This window comes from Pholis gunnellus (genome assembly GCF_910591455.1).
Source record: "Pholis gunnellus genome assembly, chromosome: 20".
In the NCBI taxonomy this organism is placed as follows: domain Eukaryota; kingdom Metazoa; phylum Chordata; class Actinopteri; order Perciformes; family Pholidae; genus Pholis; species Pholis gunnellus.
This window is the reverse complement of record NC_136547.1, coordinates 12,838,185-12,860,568: the sequence shown is the minus strand read 5'-3', so window position 1 is coordinate 12,860,568 and position 22,384 is coordinate 12,838,185. Positions and strand designations below refer to the sequence as shown.

At 43.7% G+C, this 22,384-nt stretch overlaps 1 protein-coding gene across 1 annotated transcript in view; it reads right to left on the bottom strand.

Moving 5' to 3' along the window:
- Positions 1-15,045, bottom strand: part of prex2 (phosphatidylinositol-3,4,5-trisphosphate-dependent Rac exchange factor 2) — an 80,513-nt gene extending 65,468 nt beyond the window's left edge. The window contains exons 1-2 of the mRNA XM_079181284.1: positions 14,893-15,045; positions 391-462 (exon numbers count right to left, since the gene is read on the bottom strand). Coding sequence (XP_079037410.1) covers positions 391-462; positions 14,893-15,030 — 210 coding nt within the window. The 5' untranslated portion in view covers positions 15,031-15,045. The remainder of the gene's footprint in view (positions 1-390; positions 463-14,892) is intronic.
- Positions 15,046-22,384: the final 7,339 nt, after the last annotated feature.

The window sequence follows — 22,384 nt, the reverse complement described above, 5'->3', positions numbered from 1 at the left end:
CAAACAAAACATAGCATGGATGGACATATTCCTAAACACGGGACATGCAGTAAATATCCACTGAATGTGTATTTTACCTTCAAGAGTAAGCAAGCTCACTGAAACAGTCACTCTCCCACTGTGAGAGAGCATCCTTTATTATCCTCCAGCCGGAATCGCTTATAAATAGATTATATTTACAGCTGCTTCCTGGATCGCCCACTACTTCTTTCTCCATTCAGAACTTGGCTAATTTAGGTTGAAAGCGCACCCCAAACAAGGGACTCGCTTTATTCAGTTTCCAATGTAATTTCCGGTCTTTTCATGGATCGGGTTACTGTATGAGAAAGGGGTGCAGTGTAAAAGTCAATCTTAATTATGCCGTCCCATACCTCACAGATTGACCCTCACCTTAACGGTCTCCTCTGTGATGTTCTTGTCAATTTTGGTGGCCGCATACTGGTTGAGACGATGTAGAAACACCTGGAGCAGAGCAGAAAAGGGAAAGCAACTGTTAACACTTTTGAAATGGATTAAGTTACGTTTTGGCGTCTGATCTCTTGCACCTTTAACGAGACAAACAGAAGACTAGATTTGATGCTTTGTGTGCAGCTGCAACTTGGCACAATGGACACCTGATACACACGAAACACAATCTTTGCACTTGGAGAAAGAAGAAGAAAAAAAAAACATAGTAATTGCAGCGCATGGTATTTCAAAAGGCGATGTAAAGTGGCTGGGGATGGGAGTCTGAGAGGCCAAACAGTGTGTGAATTGAGATGGATGGGAAGTGCTCTTACTTTCTTCGGTCCCTGAGGATGCTGGTTCCCAGGCTGCTTCACCGCACAACCCATTTAATGCTTCAGGGCACTTTCTGAGAATGGCGAATTAAGGTGTGCTTCGAATGTACTCTTAAAATGTGACTACGGAGGAATTAGTCATTTTCTCAACCCCGCCCGAGGGAGAGCTTTTAGAAAAGAAGACATCCATCAACAGGTACCAGACATGAATCTTTATCTTTAGCGCTTGGAATACAGTTTGGCAGAGAGGAATCCATCTTCAGTGGAAAGATCAGGGGGAAAAGAATTGGCTGCACCACACTTTGATTTTGATTGATGCCTGTAATGCACTTCACTTCGGGGGGGGGGAAGCTATGATGAAATCCAAAGCAAGGCTTAAAAATCTAATTCAATCGCTCCGAATTCTAGTCTAATCAAACTGGATGTCGAGCACCAACAACAACGTCCCCCATGTTCATATTTCTGTCAAATTTGAACGAGAGCAAGTCAAGCAGCAGCAAAGAAATGTCCTTGGCACGAACATCACGAAAACTCTTGTGTGGTTTGGGTTTTGTTTTACCGACACTTTGTTTTCATTTCCCATGTCACACTAATAACTATATTTATCCTCCAAATGGCATAAAGGTCAGTAACTCAAGCAAGATAAAAGCAGAGATGAGATCTCTAAGTAGAATAAAGTGTGTACTGGGAGTTCGCCAAAGCCGTCTGCTACTACACTGTGAAAAGAGCCATGACACTTGAAGATGAATTAACCAAATGAAAGAAAACGTAGAGATTACACTTGAAGTGTTTGACTCTAACTGTGTGCCACAGCATTTAGGAAAAACAGAGCTCACAGGGAATGCAACAGGGCTGTCAAAACCCAAATTCTGACTTATTCAATGGCACTGATCACACCAATCCTGGCACAAAACCACGACAACACGACAGACAGCATAATAGGCACAGAGACAGTGCAACAATACAACATATTCTGACGCAGAAAAACACTTCAACCCCACAAAATCCTCATTTCATGCTACAGCATGACACGAACCATCAGCCGCTCCATAAACACACGACCAAGCAGAACGGCAGTGTGAGGCATACAGTCACCGTGAGTGCAGTCAGAAGTTACATCTGTCTTTGCAGTTGACCCTAACCACGGGCGTCCCTTTACCGCCCCACCGAGGGCCATAATGCCATCTGTCGTCCAGTGCCGCCACACAGCAGGCAGCCTGACCTGAGCGGGCTCACATAACGCAACCACAAAGCATGTAAACAGCTTACTTTAATGAGCAGACAAGCCAAGAATTATTCATTGACAGCCAGATCTAAGCGAGTGGTTGGGACAGAGGGGAAAGGGTGGTTGCGCTAAATCCCGTGGTAAAATCTCCATTTCTAGCTAATTACAGAGCCTGCGTCCTGTTTGGAAAAAAGACGACAAATTTGTAATTACAGAAACCATCGTAATCACATTGTATCGACGTCAAGCAACACTTCAAAAGTAACTGTATAAGTGTTTGAATCCGGGCTTGTGTTTGGGGAAAAAAAAAAAAAAAAGGGAGCTCAAATAATCAGCCTCTTTGTTGGAGGCCAACCCGGCGCTGATTACCATTCCGTAGCTGCCTTGCCTCGCAACTCTGCCACTCACAAGCATTAGCATCTGATTAGCAAGTCTAATATGTACAAACACGGAGCAGACTTCGACAGTCATGACAGTGCTTACATTACAGGACCTTAGCGAAGCAAGAGTAGTGCTCATTTGCATCTGAACCAGCTTCCTCTCGCTGATGCGTGACATCAAACACGGGCTCATTAGGGAGTCTATCACTTCAGTTTTAATAATGAAGAGTCTATTCAACAGGAGATAATTACTATATCTGCAAAGCACTAATTATACAGCATTTCTACAGATACGGGGGGGGGGGGGGCTCTGCAGCAAAACATTAAGGAGTGCACGCTGCAGATGCTTATCAGAAGTAAACACAAGAAAAAGAAAAAAAGACATGTCATAATGGAGTGCAGGGACTCTAAGTCTGATTGGATGGAGATAATAAATGGTGTCATCACCCAGAAGATAAGCTTTTTGCTGCACAGAAATTGAAAAGATCTTTCATGTAGTTTTCAAGACGAGTACGCCAAACACAGAAAACACACTCGGCCACGAAAAAAAAGTCGGACCAATTAATTAGAGACACTGTTGGTGTTATTTCTAGAACTGTGGACGGTTCAGACTGGATTTGATTTGTGGAGACTTAACATGTCTCCTCCGAGGAGACAGCCAAGACTGCCTTGTTGATGTCGTTAAGAGACTGATCCTGGAAAAGCTCCACGGGCGGAGAATGGGGAGCTGACTGACTGATTGGATTTATGGACACAGTAACAGTACCCAGGGTGACAGTGAATATAAGCCCCGTTTCCCAGTTTGTATAGCACCTGACAGAGCTGCACTACATTAACGCACGGCTCATTTTCCAAAGCCTTGTATTGTAACTCAGTGTCAGTGGAGAACGTCCAGGGTTTGTTTCTTGATTGCGTCGAAGAACAGCGCAACGGTTTCTTGGTTTTTAAAGCTGCAAGAGAGTCTATGATGGCAATTAAAAACTAATCAAATTAAAGGGATGCATTTTACAGCAGCTGAAGAACTTTTGATGAACCAAGACATTTCCACTTTGGTCAACCACGGTTGCTCTGTCCTAATACTTAGTCATGACTAATAGATTTTAGGAGGGACACATTTTGTTCCGGAGGACTGGATGTGCTTTCTAGCAGGAATCCACCATGCCTGGGCACCGGCAACCGCTGAATCACCAGCAGACCTCATTGCATTTAACGCTCAACAGGAGATCCATGTCACGCTTTCCGTGACCAGACATTATGACCCGAGCAGAAAACACTGAACGACAAGTCATAGTTTTCTCTTCTAAGAATATTCTTTGAGGTTTAGATATTGATTTTTTTTTTATTGATTTTTTTTTATCATTGGCAAAATCTTTAAGATACTCGGAAAAAATGATGATGTAAAGTCTTGAGCTCAGAAGACAAAGAGAATAAAAGAGTTGGACAACGGCAGGGATTTTCTTACAGTGTTCTTTCCATTGGCCATTCTAGGAAAGTTAGACTCGTCTCCGAAATGGCATCCACTCATCCTAACAAACACAAACACACACACACAACACTCATTTCACATTTCTATTTCAGGAAGGGAATTAAGCAGCGGCTGTTCTTTTCTGCCTCAGACATTTTCCTTTCTACTTGTTGTACATACAGTACGTGCATTTTATATCCGTAATCATGTATCAACAGCATTCAACAAGGGGGAAAAAAACTGTCAGAAAGTCATTTAGTTCCCTGGGGCCCAGGTATAATCACCTGGATTGTCACTCTAATGGCTGAGGGGGGACGACGCATTAAAACCCCATTACAGTTTTCATTATTCCACAGAGCATGATGGGTGTGATGAATAGATTGGTCCAATCACTGCGTGTGGCCCCACCGGCCATCAATCAACACAAGCTCACATGCTGTAGGCGACAAAGCCGCCGAAGTGGAAATCATGGCCGTACAGTCTGACGCAGTAAAGCTGCCACGTGATAGCAACCTGACTTTCACACTGAAGCTGGAATCAGGTTCACCTGCAGGCCACCTTTCCATCACCCACTCTGGACAGAGTGGAAAACCGCCTCAATCTTTGAGAGACAGCTCGCTCAATAACTGCAGTTTGCTAACGTATGTTTTTTTTTCGCTCCGGGTAGTTGAAATTACACCTGGAATGTGGTGTCATAAAGGAAAGGAAATGCAGAGACTTGCAGGAGGTAATGTTTCCCGACAGATGGACATTATGCAATGTCCCCCCCCCCCCCCCCCCGAGATTGGAAAGATACAATCAGCGGAAGGCTTGCCATTCCTACTGTATATGTTGATCTCTGTGTCAATGAAACATGTGAATCACACCAGAGGAGTTTGGCAAAAACAGCTCACTGGCTTCCTAAAAAACACGTAAACCATCAACGACATAACAAGAGAGACAATGATGGACATTCTTGCTCTTCAAAATAAAGTGTGTGTGTACGGTGTAGTTGCCGAACCAGAGCGTGCGCTTGAGTTAAATAAAAGAAATGCGAGCGTGAATGTGAAGTGAGTGGAAGAGAGAATGGAGAAAAGTGCGAGGGGAGAAAAAAGTGTGTCATCCATCACCTTCCACAGCCAGCGGAGTGGGCTGTGATGGGAATACAAATCCAACCCAGAGAGGAAAAGAGCACTAAACAGATCCAAAAGAGCAAAATGATGCAGCAAATTGCTTTGCTAAAATAAAAAAAAAGCTATCTAGCTGCTCCCATGCAGGAATTAGTTTTGAATCAAGCACAGCGCTAGCCTCAAACATCTGCTAATGCATTCAAGTTAAAACTATTGGAGGAGTAGGCAGGAACAAGGGGCCTGTTTGATGAATTACATGCAAAACAACCATTTCAGGTCCCTGTGGTCCCTCGAACACAATGCTCTCCTTGAAATTAAAAGTACTGAAGCAGCAATATTAAAAAGAGCAAAACAATGTTACAACTTCTTCTTCTGCTCCAAAAGTTCAATAGCTTTTGCGTAGATGTCGGATCCGTTGCAAGCAACTCAAACAGCTCCAATCGGAGTTCATTGGCACTGGACACCAGTAAAACTCTGGAAGAATGAAAAGGCCTTTCTGAGAGTCTATTGGACAAACTGTCTCTTTTGTCTGCTGGTGATTCACTGATGGGCTTTGTTGTCCTGATTGGAGAGCTGACAAACAGACACACACACACACAGAAACATCCTGTTTATCCACCGTGATTACAATGTAGTAGTGTGAAACAGATTAAATGTGCAGGAATATTACAACACACATGTACAGGAGTATATTTTAAATCCTATAACAAATAAAAGATGAGACAAAGATGACCACTCGACCCCAGAGATGGAGACACAAACAACAGCTCCCCCCCCCCCCCCAAAAAAGCCCACTGTAGTGAATCACTAGACTGTGAAGGTATGCTCATTAACGTTACAGTCTTTTTGGGGGGTATACAGTATGTGTGCTTCACTGCCATACACATACATCTGTCCCCTGGGATGGCAGACTAAATCGTAACAAACCGTGATGATAACGGTTAATGGACAGCATGTAACAGGTGAGCAAGCAGCTCTGCACCCTCAGGCAAAGCTCTAGAAACACCGGAGTCTCTGGATCCCCTGTGTGTGTGTGTGTGTGTGTCTGTGTGTGTCTGTGTGTGTGTGTGTGTGTGTGTGTTGGTTAGAAAATGAGAGAGCAGACATAAAAACAGATAGAGAGGAAGTACAAAGGCAAGAACAAAAAAAAAGAGAGCCTTGTTTGGCCTTCTTCCTGCACAGATGAAGTGCTTTTAAACCAGAGTTCAACTACACAGGGTTAAATCTCCCAGCCTCTCTCTCACACACACGCACACACACACACACACACACACACCAAATTCCTGGCAAGCAAAAACTGAATTTTCGCCAAAAAGTCCTGACCAGAGACAAGAGCCATGCAGTCTCCGATGCTGAGAGCACACAAGGGAACATCCGAAAAGAAAGAAAAGGCTCTTTGTAGTGATTCCCTCCCATAAGCCAGGCCCCTCCTGTCTTCAACAGGTCCTGATGACACCTAAAGGAGTCATCCCGAGCTACCCGTCTCATTACTCCTCTGGCTGGTTTTCCCAGACAGGTCCGTTTCTCTCCACCGGGAATGTATACAGGAAACAGACACTCTTAATGTAGCGGGGAATGTTAATTTGTCTATCTTGGGAGTGGCTATTAGGGCTCATCTGCACAGCTCAATGCAGGCTCTCTGGTTTTAATTAACAACGGGGAACGTGGTGTGAATTCATTTTACAGGTTCTTCAAGGGAACAAAAGCTCATTTGTCTTCGGGAAGCCTGTATGAGCACCACGTGACAGAAATGTGATTATTATTTGAAAGTTTATCATTTTGTGGAAAATGCAGGGAAAAATCTGTCTTGTGAAAGAAAAGTGAAGACCAACAATTTGATTTGAGGCATCTCCATAACTCACTACTGCTTTGTGTATAAAGCTTCTTCTCTTTCATGTTATTCTTGTCCTTCCAGTGTCCCTGAAGCATTTTATCTAATGAATATGTCTGTGTCCAATGTCTCCGCCTGACTCCTGGTGAGCGACTTTGAAATGAACACAAGCATAAAACGATGCTTGAGGTCACGTCCGTTTAACTGAATACCCGACAGGCTGTGGGGTCTGTTCAATTTCACCCCTCACGGCACTATAAATGTGTGGGAATCTGTCGCATATTAGGACGATCTTTTGACTTGACTGAAATTGGGTATGAAGCAGTGAGACCAGCCTCTAGAAGATGAGTTATTCTCTAGAGACCTGCCATGCTTCTCCAATCTCCATGTGCAGCCGGGCAAAACCATCATCAACCGATAGACGGCACGTCCCATCCGAGCCACACACCAGAGCAGCCTGTGTTGACGAGCAAGATGACTCAGCAGAATCAATCTGCGGCGCACTCCCGAGCATGACTGTCACACCTTCAGATTGTTCATTTGATTGGCGCTGCAGGCCACCAAATCGTCCATCCGTCTCAGCGGGACTGGCAGGATAAAAAGTAAAAGCTGCAGAGTCAGCCTCTCTCACACTTAGGACCGGACACTGTCAATAGAGAATTGAACAACTGCCTTGTGCCAGTTTCTCCACACTCTCCCTCTCCCCCAAGCACAACTGTTCAGAGCAATGCCCACCCGTACAAATACGCCCGTCCCGCCAGGGTTCGGCTCACCGTGCCTTCTTTTTGTCTGTGAATGGACGGAGCAGGAGGCACCACGCCGACATGGCTGCATCACAACAGAAACCACTCAAATAAGAGATCAGATAATCCTTTATTTGTCCCACAGCGGGGGAAATTTGCAATAAAAGGTATATTAACTCCTTTTATTGTAATTGAGTACATTTTATGGTCAGCAATTTAATTTACGATTATAAGTTTCATTGGTAACTGCTACCCCAAAGTGGCCAAAGAAAATGTATTACTACTACTCAACAACACCCCAAACTTTCTCCTCAAAGCTTATCATGGAGGCAGCTTTGAGGGTCTGATGGACGCCAGACTTTAGACCTCACATTCAAGGCTATTCTTCAGATATCAAGTCATCCCTTTACGTGTGAAACTAAATCGACTGTACACATGTTGAGACTTTAGACTCGAAAGAATGTTAAAGGCCAGCTTACGACTTAAAAGTGGGAAGTGGAAGCTTACTCACTGTCTAGGGACAACTTGTTTCAGGTCAGGGGCTGAAAATAAAATGGAAAGAGAAAGAAAGAAGACAGACCGACCTAAAAGGATGTCTATGGCATGCTTTGAAAGGTTAATTCAATTATTTAGTGAAATGGAATTTGCCATCACGTCTGGCTGGGCAGCTCTGGGTGTTTATGGATTCAGAGCCCAGAAATGCTGGATGACAGAGGCATGAATTGCATGGAAAGTGTGAGTTTAAATCACAGAGGGAGCGTGCAAACATGTCGAAACCTATTCTGGGGACAATTCATCAACATTGTTTGAAGTCAGATTTGAAAATGTAGAGACAGCTGCACTTGTGTTTGTGGGAAAATCCACGATGCCAAACCACACGGTTGGTAAATTCTTTTGCAAAACAATATAACCGTAATCCGACAAGCAGCAGACTAGCATTTCATTCATTTGTAAACATATTGTCATCTTGATCAGTGTCTGCAGAATCGTGGAAAAGCTGAAGAAGGATGGAGGGTGCTAAGCGGACACTGCAGGCATACTGATCGGAGCAAGTGTGCGTGTCCGTGCGTGTGCGTGTCTGTGTGTGTGTGTTCCCTGCGACAGAGCACGCCAGCTAAAACACAGGCCCCCCCTTGTGATGATGACCCCTTCAACTCCATGAATGTCCTGACAAGTGTCAACCGTAGTCCCCGCCACTCTTCTACTTGTTGCACGGAAGCGCCACGTGACCGGGCAGCTGGCACTGGCCAAATCAAAGGCCGCCTTCTCCTCTTTGGCAGCAGGAAAGCACCACCTCCTGCCTCCTCCTGACGCTAAATCCAACGCGTCCTCGCGGCCCCATCGCCTGTGCAACGAAAGCCTCCCGTCGCCCAAGTGGGCATCTGTGGCAAAACTCTCCTTTTCCCTCGCCCAGTGGAAACAGTGGGGGAAGTGTGCGAGTGCGTGCGTGCCCGAAGCAGGAAACGTGCAGCACAATGTAAAGGCGGGGAGGGCCAGGAAGGAAGGAAATCCTGCTTGAAAAAATGGCCTCTGAGACAAAAGCGAGAGAACGCTCTATAGCGCAACAACCTGATACGTTTTTTTTTTTTTTACACTGACAGAAATAGGGCTTAAATGACTGCAACCAAACAGCCATCAGTTAAGTCATGGGCAAGACCAGACAGTGACAAAAGCAAAGTTTGTTTTTTTCTCTAGCTAACAGTGAGTTTCTAGCTGCTAAGCTAAGCTAACCAGTGTCACATTCACCGTACAGACGTGAGTGTGGTGTCGGTCTTCTCCTCTCACTCTCTGCAGGACAGTGAATGTGTGTACTTCCCAAAACGTTGAACTATTCCTTTAACAAAAAGGAGCCACATTTACTCCGGTGAAATGTTGTCCAAACAAAAGCAGCACTGCCGGATCTTTTCCCATAATAAAAGTTCATTTCGAAACGTTGCTCCCAGTGCACATGTTGGCCACCTTAAATGATTGAGTTTCAACACCTTGCACTACACAACGGGTCAAGAGCATTTTGCAGCAGCAACTTGCATTTAACTCAAATTACGTGAACTTTCTCTCTCGCGCCTCTCACTCAATATTACAATATTCAACATTTGTAGTAATTCCACAACCTGGCATAATGTAGACAATGCATGTTACTGAATATTTCACAATGTAATCCATTCCCCATCTGCTACATCGAGGGAATTGCCTAATCTTTTTTTTTTTTTTCTGTAAAAATGAATGTATAAAATATTGAAAGGCATGCAAAACACAGCAGAGTAGAGATGCTCTATGGGAAGGTGAAGCATAATAATCCCACCCATATGGGACTCAAGGTTGATGCAAAACTCTCAGCGGGAGAGGGCTCTGCTGTCGCTGATCTAATCTTCACTATCATTCCTCTTCAGGCTGGTTAAAAGTCTTGATTTATCTTCAAGGTGTGGTTGCTGAACAGGTTTACGCACACAATGCATCTACTGATACTGCACGTACAGCGTTAAAAGGGGCACACAATGAATACAGAGTTGTGACCAAACAGAGAGAGAATGCATTTACACAAAAAGGCAGGTCACTTGTGTGATGGCCGTGGTGGGAAATTGTAATGCAAGTAAGCCACGTCATCCGTTCAGGGGGGGGCCCTCACACGGGGGACGGACAGCAGAAAGAACAGTCTGCATTCTCAGAGAGCAGAGAAGGAGAAACGATCTCACCTCTGTCTCTGCTTCCATTTCTTTCTTTTGCTTCTCAGAAGAAGAAACACACACACATATAAAACATAGTTGTGTCTGTGCACATAGAAGCTAAACAGAAATACACCCCAACAGCCATAAATGATGTTAAGATTTCTGGTCAGTGATGGGTAAGCACTCGGCTCTGGCCTAGAATAAGGATCATAATAAACCTTCACAAGAAATCAAAACAGTTATCCCAAATAATGGATGGACCATATGCAGCCGCTGCTCCGTCCGGGACACAGCGGTGAAAAACAAGAAAGAAAGAGCACCGTGAAGAGAGATTTGAGGTATACGCCTAAGATGCTGGTGTGGAACGAGTAACGGTACGATGGGGGCGATCGTAAATGAATAAAGGAAGTGATTAAGGGATAAAGAAGAGAGCAATCAGGGCAGAAACATCAGCCTGCGTGAATCTTATCACTAAATGCAGCCCATTATGGAGTCAGACTAATGTAAGCAACTGTAAATGGCCGTAAGCACTCGCCCTCAGCCCTTAAAACCACCCGATCCAAAGACACCAGCGTCATGTGAACACACATGTTCAATCTTATCTGATGCGTCGCTTAAAAAAAAAAAGCTATTTTAAACAGCTTAGTGGAATCTATATCACGTGGTGTCCGTCTCGTTACACCAACATATACAACTTTTGCCCTCTTTGACCCAGAATCTCCTCCTCCAACAGATCCAGGCAACAGCTCCCAGCATTTCTGGCTTCTGACCCCCAAAACATGAACAGTTAAGCTTTTTGCTGTGTGTTAAATACTACCTAGTAAATATTTACAGTTCAATTCATCTCAGTTATTTAGTATTTATTGAAAACAAAAATGTACAATAGCTTATTTTGGCTGCCAACATGCCTCCATATATAGCCTGTTACTGGACACATTTTTTCGTTTGTGTGTTTTCATCAAATCAGGACACACTGACCGTCAGCATCCTCGGTTCCTGTTTCCATCAGAACACAGGAGGGAGCTTGATATTGGCACGAAGCCTACAGATTAACAGACAGGAAGGGGATAGGAACAAGGGGTCGCGACCTTTGGGGTCACCGGCAGTCCGCTCGGTGCGTATGCGCCTTCTCGTCGCGGCCTTGTGACCTAACCTCCTTCAGGACTGACCACTAGTCATATGTTACAAGCAAAGAAAACGGCTATAGAATAATATAACAAAATCTAAAGCCTGTGAGACAGAGAGATGTGGAACCTCTATATACAAACACACACACACACACACACACACACACACACACACCTGGGTTTCTAAGAGCCAGTAAATTATCCTAACAGCTGCTTTCTCCATTAGGCTTGATTCCCTGACTTCCTGCAGCCATTTTCACTGAAAAGACACTACTGACTTAAAGTGACCACAGACATGTTTGTTGCCCAATAACCTCTCCACATGAAGTCCGCCGCAGCAAATATAACGAGGATAATCGTATGCGACTGTATTTAAAAAAGGCGTGGAAATACACACGCTGTATTTCTGAAATGTCATCACTTGCTGGTCCGTAGCTTTTTTAAGAGAAAATAACAAGAGTGCGAAGAGTTTCCACAGCATTACAACGTCTCAAACCACATTTATTAATTTAGATTTATGCAAGGGAATAAAAGAGTTTTTTAACATCACACTCTGCGGTTGCTTCATAGTTCAACAGGCTTTTTTTTTTAGGGGGGGGTGCGGCAGCTGAGGGACCACTTAATGCACTGCAAAGCTCTTTGGAATATATTAAGTTAACTTGTGGCTCAGATCTCCCTCCAGAATCAGGACGTGAAAGATGTTCTCCTTTTGTCCCTCCTTACATTCTTCCTGCAAAAGCGCTCATCGTGCAAGCACGTGGCTTTCAACGTCTCTCTGTGAAGAGCGAACAATGTCAGAGACCATGTAAAGCATTTCATTTGACACTGTGAAGAAGAAAAGAAACAAACGCAGAAAGGCAAAGACCTCATTAAAAATGACTGTTTACATTATGTCTTGATTTGTTCCAGTCATTTAGGCGATTTCTAAGAATGACTGTCATTTCATTGGCTCGTCGCTGTCCAAGATAAACACCAGTGTCCACCGCCGCCCACTATATCTGGCTATAATTGTTCATTACGTAAGGAGGCCCTGAGATATTTCAAACGGCTTCCCCTAGAGCCCTTCCTCTCACTGCCCCGACTACTGTGGAAGTTCAGTGCATGCGGTTTTAAAAAAAAGTGTTCCTTTAATCCACAGAAAGTCAAATTTAGACTTTCCAATACTGAGACCATACAAGATGCAATCAGCACACTTTCCCACGAGAGGTGAGGTACGGTCGCACAATAGGCTCAGACTGTCCTGGGACAAATTGCTCTAATCATCCACGTTGTTTTCCACTACCTTAACAGTAAGGTATACGTGTGAGGCGCATTGTGCTCAGGTCCCACGGATCAGCAGCAGCGATCTCTCTGCTCCGCAGTTCAACTTTGGCTGCTGACCGGAGCCTCATTGTTCCCCAGCATTTCCTAACCTCGGAGGAATTCCTCCTCCAGGAAATATGGCTTACAAGAGAAGGCACCAAGCCCAGCCACTTGCAGAATCCCCCCGCCCCCACCCTTCACCCTCCTGGCAATATCTACTGCGTGATCAGCTCGATCCTTTTCCCTTCTCCCCTCGAGCAATATCCCCTTCAACCCTCTCTCCCTGCTGGTGCTCGCCGTCTCCTGGATTATCCCACCAGGGAGTCGCACCGGGGGGGGGGGGGAGGCTGGGTTGTCCTCTGTTCGGACCTCTAGACACAGAAACTTGTGTAGTTCCTAACTGGTTCTAGCGTGGCAGTAGAAGAAAGGGGGGGGGGGGGGGGGGGGGGGGGCGTGTGCTTGTGTCTGATCAGATGAAAGTCTTCCTTATGACCCCTCTCTCCCCGGTGGGGCTGTCTTTGATCATCCTGAGTGTCCTCCACAATACTCCCTTAGATGATAAGACAGCAGATAACAGTGACTCTTTGTCTTTCTTTCTCTCACTTTCTAGCATCTTTATTAACACCATGCAGCTCCGGCTAAAATCAACAATTGCAATCTCTTTCGCGGTCAGATCTCAATCTGATGCATCCATGCCGACGTTCCCCGGGGGCCAGAACAGAGTCGCCTTGTAAGGATCAGTCACTTCTGAAATGAATCCCAGTTCCAGCACCACGGGGGGTTGATAAAAGGAGGGTTGGCTTGCATTCTCCCCCCCCCAAAAAAAACCCCACCGACAGAGGACAGAGGACACATTCCCTCATGTAATCGCCTCCTCCACTTCTCCAGCGATGGCACTTCTAAGAAAGGCCAGATAGAGCTCCGTCCCCTCCCCGGTCCCTCTGTCCTCCATTAGAAACATCTGGGCAGTGGGAGGGAGGTCAGGGTGTTCACATTCATACTTGCGGTCTGGGAAATAGCACTCTTAATGACACACGAACCCGGCACCCTATCGACCAGACGACCTCGCAAAGTTGCCATCGCAGCAAGAAGCTTAAACTGTGGAGGAAATGTGGTGGAAGCCGTCCGTGTCAGTGTTTTAGCATCCTCAGCTTTCGTTGTCAATAAGACTACCAACTTATCGCGGCTTTCTGGTTTACACAGGGGACATTTCCACTGTTTCCCTCCCCTCCTTTTTTTTAAGGTTAGGTGTTATTTTAAGCTCACAGCTCATCGTTCCTGTGTTTTTCTGCAACCACGCGCTGTGCTCAGTGAGCAGCCGGAGACGTGTTGCCAGCTGAGCGCTGGTTTTCATTTGAGTCCACCTGTGCCGTCCTTGGCAGAACTCCAAACACACACTTGTGGATTTGATCAGAAGTTGGCAAAGGAAGCATGCAAACTGCACTCATACTGTATTTTTTTCTACGCTGGTTGAGAAGTGGGGGAAGGATGCGGATGGAACAGTAACGCTGTACAGCACAAGTTTACAAAGACAGGGCGAGCAGAAATACAGATGTCATTAAAAACTGTCCCTGGTGAATTTCAGCTCTTTCTCTTTCAGATAAACAGCTTATTTCTAATGTAGAATGATTGTACAGGTGGATACAATAAGCTGGACTGATGCACTGTAACTTAAAGGTGTATGCAACAGTAAACACTGCGTAAAAAGTAAGAATTATATAAGAATATGGTCATTTAAATATGAAAAAAATTATGTTTTAAACGTTTGATTTTGTTGTGATTTGAGGTGTATTTACCTAAAACGATCTAGTGCTTTCAAAGGACTTGAAATAGTTTGTGATCAGACAAACCACTCCCGAGCCTCCAGCAGCCTTTGAGCCGACTGAGAGGATTAAACATCACACTGGCTGTGCAGGAACCAAAAGCTGTGCGACGCCTCTTTGTACCTGCTTTCCAAATTTCACACTTGCCAATCTGAAAAGTTAACGTTTCCATCAAAGGGGATGGGTTCAGAGAGTATTACGGGCAACAGTCGATTATTATGTCAGACAGCCTGCTTGACATTATTACCAGCAGCAGTGGCATGCAGCAGGTTATTAACATGTAACACTGAGTGGACCGGGTCTGGCTCTGGGTCCGGGGATGCAGCGTGCATACTAAACAGGCTGGAGGTTTTTGTTTGTTTTGCTCACTTTGTTGTTTCGTTGTGTTGATTAAAAATGGTGTTTGTGCCGTCTTTGGTAAACAATGACCCTCACTACTTACCGAGAGAAACTCCAGCGTGCCAACATAATCCCGTTCGGTCTTCAGGAGCTCATTCAGGACGCACACTCGTAAACGGAGCTGCTTCTCCAAGTCCTTCCCGCTTTCAGCTCTGTGTTCACTTCTGCTCTCCTCCGTCATGTTGAGTAAAGAAATGCAAAAACCTTGTTTTTTCCCCCTCGACAGAAGCTTCACATCACGAAACAGGTTTCAGTGTAAAGTTTGCAGCATGGTCCACACTGGGGGGGTGGGGGGGTGTGGGTGGGGGTGGGGGTGCGCGCAACCGGTGTCTGTACTGGAAGTCCACGAAAAGTGCACAAAACAATACCGGAGGAGAAAGAAAAAAAACGCGTGAAAAAGAGAGTTTAAAAAAATGTAAATTAAAACACAAAGATGAAAATGAGTCAACAGCGCGAGACTGCTCCCCACGGAGCGTGACGGAGGAGTGCGCAACAAGTGGACAGCAGTTTGGAAAGTTGAGTCCCTGTGACTCCAAAGATCTTCATCCTGACCCAGCCTCCCAGCACAGCCTTCAATGCGGAGAGGAGGACCAGTGTCAAGTTAGCCACAGTGCACGAGACGACTTCCGGTTTGATGGTTTCAGTATAAAACTGCAGCAACAGGTTTTGAGAAGAAAAAAAACACAGATGAACACATTTAAACTAATTGTTTTCATAATCATACAGATGATCTATAAGAAAATTAAATTGCAGGTGATAACTGTTGAAAAAGATACCCAGGAAATTAGAGTTATACTGGCTAAATAAATGCCTTATAAAACGTATTTGTGATGTATAATTTTAAACTGAAGGGATAATTACTGTGACTTCTGGGTTTATTGTCGTTATCTCCATTAGGCTTTACACTCCTGAATACTGGACAAGACAGGAACATGTTTACAACCTATATGTCCTATGACCACATGGATTATTGACACATTAGATCATAAACCTAAGAGAGTATCACAATTCAACAGTTTAAAGATAAAAGGAAAGACAGCAAAGCAGCACAGACTACAGTTTTACTTCACTCAAGTGAAATGTATAGAATGTGCAAAATAAAGTTCTCCTCATTTGTCTGAGAAGTCCTTGTCAAGGACCCTTGGTTCTGCCGAGACCAAGCTGAAACTAGTGTCTCTGCAAAAGTTAACCATGCAAGAAACTTGTGTTGAATTATGAGAATTACTGTAATTGGTTTCTTTCTCTTCGTAATAACGCACATCAGTCAGTTAATGAAGGAGTGGAATTCAGTCGTAAAATCTCTGCTTAGATCATTAAGTTGCAAATTAGGTTATCACTAATATCTTTGTGTGGGGAAGCCGTTACATTTCAGTTTCCATCGGTTCTTTAGATAAAAACTCATACAAGAAGTGAAGTTAAAGGAGAGAGGTGGTCACAGATGGGCCTGCACTGTATCAGACATCTCCTCTTTCAACAGACTGGCTGCTTTCCTCACTGGCTGAGCTACACACTGGTTTAAAAATAATTTTTTTTACCAGCAGAAACAAGACATTGTGTACTGTGAGGTTCTGGGACTCTGCACCAGCCAGAGCTTCAATATTAGGGGCCTAAAAAAAACATTTGACCGGCAAAACTAGTAACAAAACATGCTTGTGCTGATTAATTGTAATTGATACAGTTTGGCCTTTCTAACAGACAAACGGAAAAATGCAAACTAAACCACAGAATGTTCCCGAATAACGTTTCTTGCAGCAATTTCCTTGTTAAGAATGCATCCTGTCTGCCTCTGCCCTTTTATATTATTAGATTTGATTTCAGATCTTTCTCTTAATTGAGCAAGCAGATGCTGTTGTGCTACGGCAAATATTTCCACACTGGTTATGTACGAATCCTGTCCAGTTGCAGTCCGTGCAGACAATATCCGCTTCTCATTCTGCAGTCAGTGGTTGCTTGGAATTTGGGTAACATTTTTTATGTGGAAAAATGCACTGAGAAAACCATAAAGGCCTGGAGACACAGATTTGTACACGCAGTGATTGGTTAGAGTGTGTTTAATTAGGATATGCTTTTCACTCTGAGGTGGGATCTGTGTCCCACCTCCCTCCTTGCTCCCTGCTCACGCTGCAGTGCAGGAACAGCTACTTGAGAAGCTGGTTAAGTGTTTAAATCCTGAATTAAACACAGTCAGAGTCATGTAGCGCCTAGTAAAAAAAGCAGCACAATCAACACTAGAACCAGCTTTAATTTTCACCCGCCTTGCAAGTCTTTTGAGGGGATTTTAGGGAAGCCATTTTGCAGCCCACAATAAAGATTTAAGGATTAACATTTCATCAGGTGGGGATTCAGTTAACGCCATTCTGCAGCAAATTGTTCCGTGACGTTCTTTTTTTATGCATCTCAGCATATTTCTAAAGAGTGGTCTGTCTGCAAAAACACATTCACCAAACGAGGAGAGAGATCTAACCGAGGACTGCTGCCCTAATTTATCAGCACCAGAGGGAGTCTTTATTTTATAGAGCAATTTTATGTCTCAATTACAGGTTAGTGTCAGTTTTGTGGGACGGGATGAGGACGCGGCCTTTAAACTTGAGCAAATGTTGACATGCAGTATACTCTGGTGGTTAGATGTGGTACTGCATGCTTTGGGTGTGTATCCTGATGATACAGTTTTGTCTTGTAGTGTTTCTTTTCTGCCGCCAGAGAGCGCTGTTGTTCTAGACAGAAAATACTGATCCTCCTGTGACTCAAAGGAGGTTTTCCATCAAACAGAGCTGTCGTCTCATAATGAGTCTATTCATTGACAAAGCCCTTGGAAGTCTGAATGGGCCTGGGTCCCAGTCTGACACTTCATGTACTCATTTTGGGTCCTAATCTGACAAAATGTTGAGAAACCTCTTTAACATTTGCGGTAGACCGACTTAATTATGGCCTCTATATTAGCCATTCCAGCGCAGGTACAGTACATTTCCAGACCTTCAGCTTTTATTGCCCATGACTTTGACTTTAACTCCTATTCGTGGTTTAGTGCTGCCGGTTCCTTGGCGAGTGCTGCCAGGAAGTGTTCTGTTCTTCCCGTTGGAAAAGGAGTGTCAGACTGATATGAGCTGCCTTTTCTGATTATTCGCTCTTAAAATCAAACACGAGTGGTGATAACAATGTTCATTTACACTGATACGGACACGTTAGCCTTTATTTCCACCCGTGGGCCTTTCAGTGAATCAGTTTATGGACAGCCAAAACCAACATTCCTACATCACATATCTGCAGAGGTGTCAGTCAAACAAGGCGGTATTGTCTTCTGTTATGATTTATTCCTGAACAGGGGGTGATACAGTGAACAGTTTCACCTTCTCCAACTATTACAGCCTTAGAGGAGGAAAACATGTGTGTTTATGCTTATCAATCAGATAAAACCATTTCCTGGCAGGTTTGTAATGTCTGTACAACAGCTGCAACACTTAAGAAAAGGAAAACAAGATATTTGCTGAGAAAATTCATTCAGTGTTATTCGATGGCAGAACTACAGCCTTGAGCGGGCAAATGTGTATTACAGAAAGTTCATTCATACCCAGCTTCAGGTTGTAGTAAGTATCAATCTCTGCATTGTGGTTCATTTGCAATAGTTCATATTGCAGTGGTGTGCAACTAACAAAGTCCTGGTGTGTTGCTAAAGTTTATATTATTCTTAAAATGTTGTAGCTCACCTGTTTTTCTCTCCTCTTCCTCCCAACTTTCTGTTTCCTGAGTGACTGATAAGAATAAAAAGTAGTAATATGTAATATTGTAATATATATCTTTTAGCACTTACAGTCCTGCAGCTATTAATAATCAAAATTCAGTAATTCGTATCGTATGGTTCCCATCATGATATTTAGATGCTGTATTAGAAATAACAAGAGAAATGGTCAATTTATATCAGGGAAAGGGGCCCTAATCAATGGTATAAGAAACCGATTAGAACTATCAATGATTTACTTATAGTTTAATATCCTTTAATTTAATTTAAACAATATAAATGAAATACCTTCATCTCACTTTTCTGCTCTTCTTCAAATCCACAGTTTTAAAATGTTTAATATTTTCTAAATAGAGCTCCATTTCGAAGAATGTTTGTTATATCATATTATTATAATATGTATAATTATTTCATCACATAATCTAGTGAAAGGACTAAATCCCTTTGGAAGAGAGACTTGTCAATCAAACTAAATTGGGTCAAGTAAAGTAAATTCAATTGGCCATGTGAAACTTTTTTTAATAAGTTTTCATACATTTTTATTGACACTTATTTCACCCTCAATATTCAGCTGATTCAATTTGGTCTCCGCAGTGTGCATTAAATATAACACACTGCCTCCTTTGTACCTTTTCCATCCTCTAAAAATAATGTATTTTGCTTATTTAAAGGGCCAAAAATCCGGAAAGGTTGGGAAACACTAACTTATGATAATAGCCTTGTAATTCCTCAACACTCTTTTTCTAACCATATGCTCTGCTGCCAAGGCCCCCTCCTCTTCACTTTGCCTCAGTCCCAACTTCCCTGATTTATATTACTGTATTCAAGTCTTTGTGCTCTGTAATCCAGCAGATGGAGGTCTGTGTGAGCTGCAGATGTCTGTGCAAAGCTCATGTTCCATCTTTTGCCTCACAATGATGCATGATTGCAAACGTAAATTCTTGTCATTGAGATTATCTTCCCATAAATGCTCCATTCAGAGAGAGAGTGACACCGTTTTCTGGCTGCCTAATGGTCCACTTTGAGCGCCATCTTTGACCCCCTCGACTCCCTTTCTTTACTTTCACCCTCCGGGGTCAAAAGGTCATAGATGTGCACTCACAGCCCTGCTCTGGGTCAGGGTCAGCTGGGATCTCTCAGATCCTTCAGAAGCCCTAAAAGCATCACAAAGAGCTGCAGTTAGCGCCACAATTTGACCAGAGCCCCCCCCCCCCCCCTCCCTCATCACCACCACAACCAGAGCAAGCCGTGCCCTCAGACTGCATGCTTATCAAAGAGCTCATTCACACCCCTCAGCACAGTTTGAGACTCAGAGAGGAACATGGGGATTTATTGGACCTCTGTGCCATTCTAAGATTGTGCAGCATTAGACTCTAAGAAAGATGCTTGGTTCTTCACCTTCCCGCAGACCTCAGCCCAAAGCAGTGCCACACGCCCTGATCTGCGTTCCTGTGTGTGAAAAACAACACCGAGACCATCCCACCGACTCTCACCGCTGCCCTCAGCCTGCGTCTACGTGCCCAGCAAGTCACGCTTAAATGACGAGCCAACCTTTACGTGCAAGAGCTCTCGCTCTCCCCACAAATCCCCTGAACATGATACACATGGAACGCCAAGCAAGCATTTTATGAATATGCTTCTGTGTGCAGCTGCGTCGCGGTGCTCAAAAACACTTTCTGGGTTTAAGTTATGTTTGAGGAATAGCTCAGTCAGAAACCCCCTCTTTAAACCGTGGTACATTTAATTAAAGTTTTGACAAAGTCTTCCAATTAGGATGTGGATTTTTATGGTGTTCTTTGAAATTGTTCCTCACACATGTCGAGTAAAAAGTAAACTAATATCACTTTAACCCTTGAGTTTGTTGAAATGTTAGTTTTCCCTTCCTCATTTTTTGGGGTCCAACAGACCACACTGCTCTATATGTACGTATAATATTACTAATAATTGCAAGGTTGACCAAGGTTTATGTTTTATTTTTTGCATAACCCTTCTCACTGGTTTGCACATTTAATGAAAGTGATGAAATACAGAAATGAAAGCATTGTTACTAAACCAAATAAGGAAATACCTGATGTTTTATTTGTTACATTGGCTATGCATGAACAAATGTAGTCATTTTGTCTGTCAAAAAGTCAAAGAAATGTACAGTGTGTTCCTCCACATAGTGGTAGAACCCATAACGCTCCCATTCCCTCTTAAACTCTTATTAAACTCCAGATACAGAATATGGGATGAGTACTGCATATAAAGTACTGTCAACAACCAATTTAACCATGCTTTTAAGGCCAAGCAGAAATAATGTGTTATTTCCTTTGGTGGACTTCTGAAACATGTCATCAATTCCAAGCCATGTTCGATTTCCATTGAAATATAGGAAAGGTTGTGAAGTACTCAGGCAATCAAACAATATCAGTTTTTAAAGAGCAAAGGCTTCAAATCCTTGAAATATTGACTCTTGCCATTGTGGCTATTAGTCTCAAGTTTGTCGCATCAATAAAACGTTCAGAGTTTAAAACTAAATACAAGAGACAATACTACTTCAACGCCATCCTAAAGTCATCAAGCTATTTATCGCTGCTCATTTGGGCACCTGTGTCTTGCAAAAACTATTATCTCTACTGTATAATTAAGACACTAATTCCACTTTTCTACATGTCTCGTGGATTAAAGTGGGTGTTGTCAATAACAGCATTGCCGTGCTTTCTGCTCTGATGTCTACGCGGGGAGGGCTTTGGTGGGACCAGGGAGTGTTTGGGATCGGTTGTACAGTAATTGGGTGTAAAACAGGTGGCACACTGTTGACACTGGAGAGAAGCATGTGAAAAATGTGCTGCTGCCATGCAATCACAAAAGGAAAAGGCTGGCAGTTGACTTAGGCATTTAATCACTGTGTTGGGTGATAAGTAGAGGATCAAACGGAGGCACGGAAAGCGTAGAATAACAGGGAGAGCCACCTAAAGCTCCACAGAGGGATTCCTGGTGGAGTCGGGCCAAGGCACTGACAGAGATGGTAGCTGGTTATTACTCTGACTTTGAGGTAGAGAGGTATAAGCGAACAGGAAGCTGAGGATCCAATGGCTCAATAGGCTCTTAATGTCTGAACGAAGAATCCTCTCTTATTGTTTTCTGGAGTCATTATGTTGTTCCAGACATATTTTCTTTCGTAACGGTCAAGTTTGGTTAATATTTAAAAAAAAAAGTTGGACTACGTGATGCTCTTATGCTCTTAATTTATTACAAAAGTACATCAGGTACATTACCAATGTGAGCTCAGTGTGCATCATGTGTATGCAGATGGGCCAGTAGACATTTGACAGTTTGTGTCTTCTTAAGGACCTGATCATGAGCACACCTGAAGAATAAGCCTGTTGTGCTGAAGAGATACAGATGAGTTACCTGATACAGTTCATGTCTCCACACAAAACTCTTACGCATTACTTAAAGTCAGATTTTCCATTTAAAAAATCCCATTTCGTGAATGAACATGTGTTCTCGGCTCACTATAGATTATCCCTTGAGCACACAGTGCGCACCAGCGATCAGGGATCCAGTTACCAACTTCGCCGACACCGGGCCACGTGACGCAGGTCCTCCTCATTTAAAAAAAAGAGAGAAAAAAAAAGAGCCGCTATACCCTGCAATCCCCTCCAGAGCTTCAAGGAGGTGGTAAATGTTCCCCTTGTGCCAGATGATCGACTTTAGCACCTGAAGTGTCAGAGGGACAACTGCTGCAGAGTGCACCGCGAGAAAGTAAAGTGACTCTGCTGATGGTGCGCTGGACCGACTCAATCACATTTCC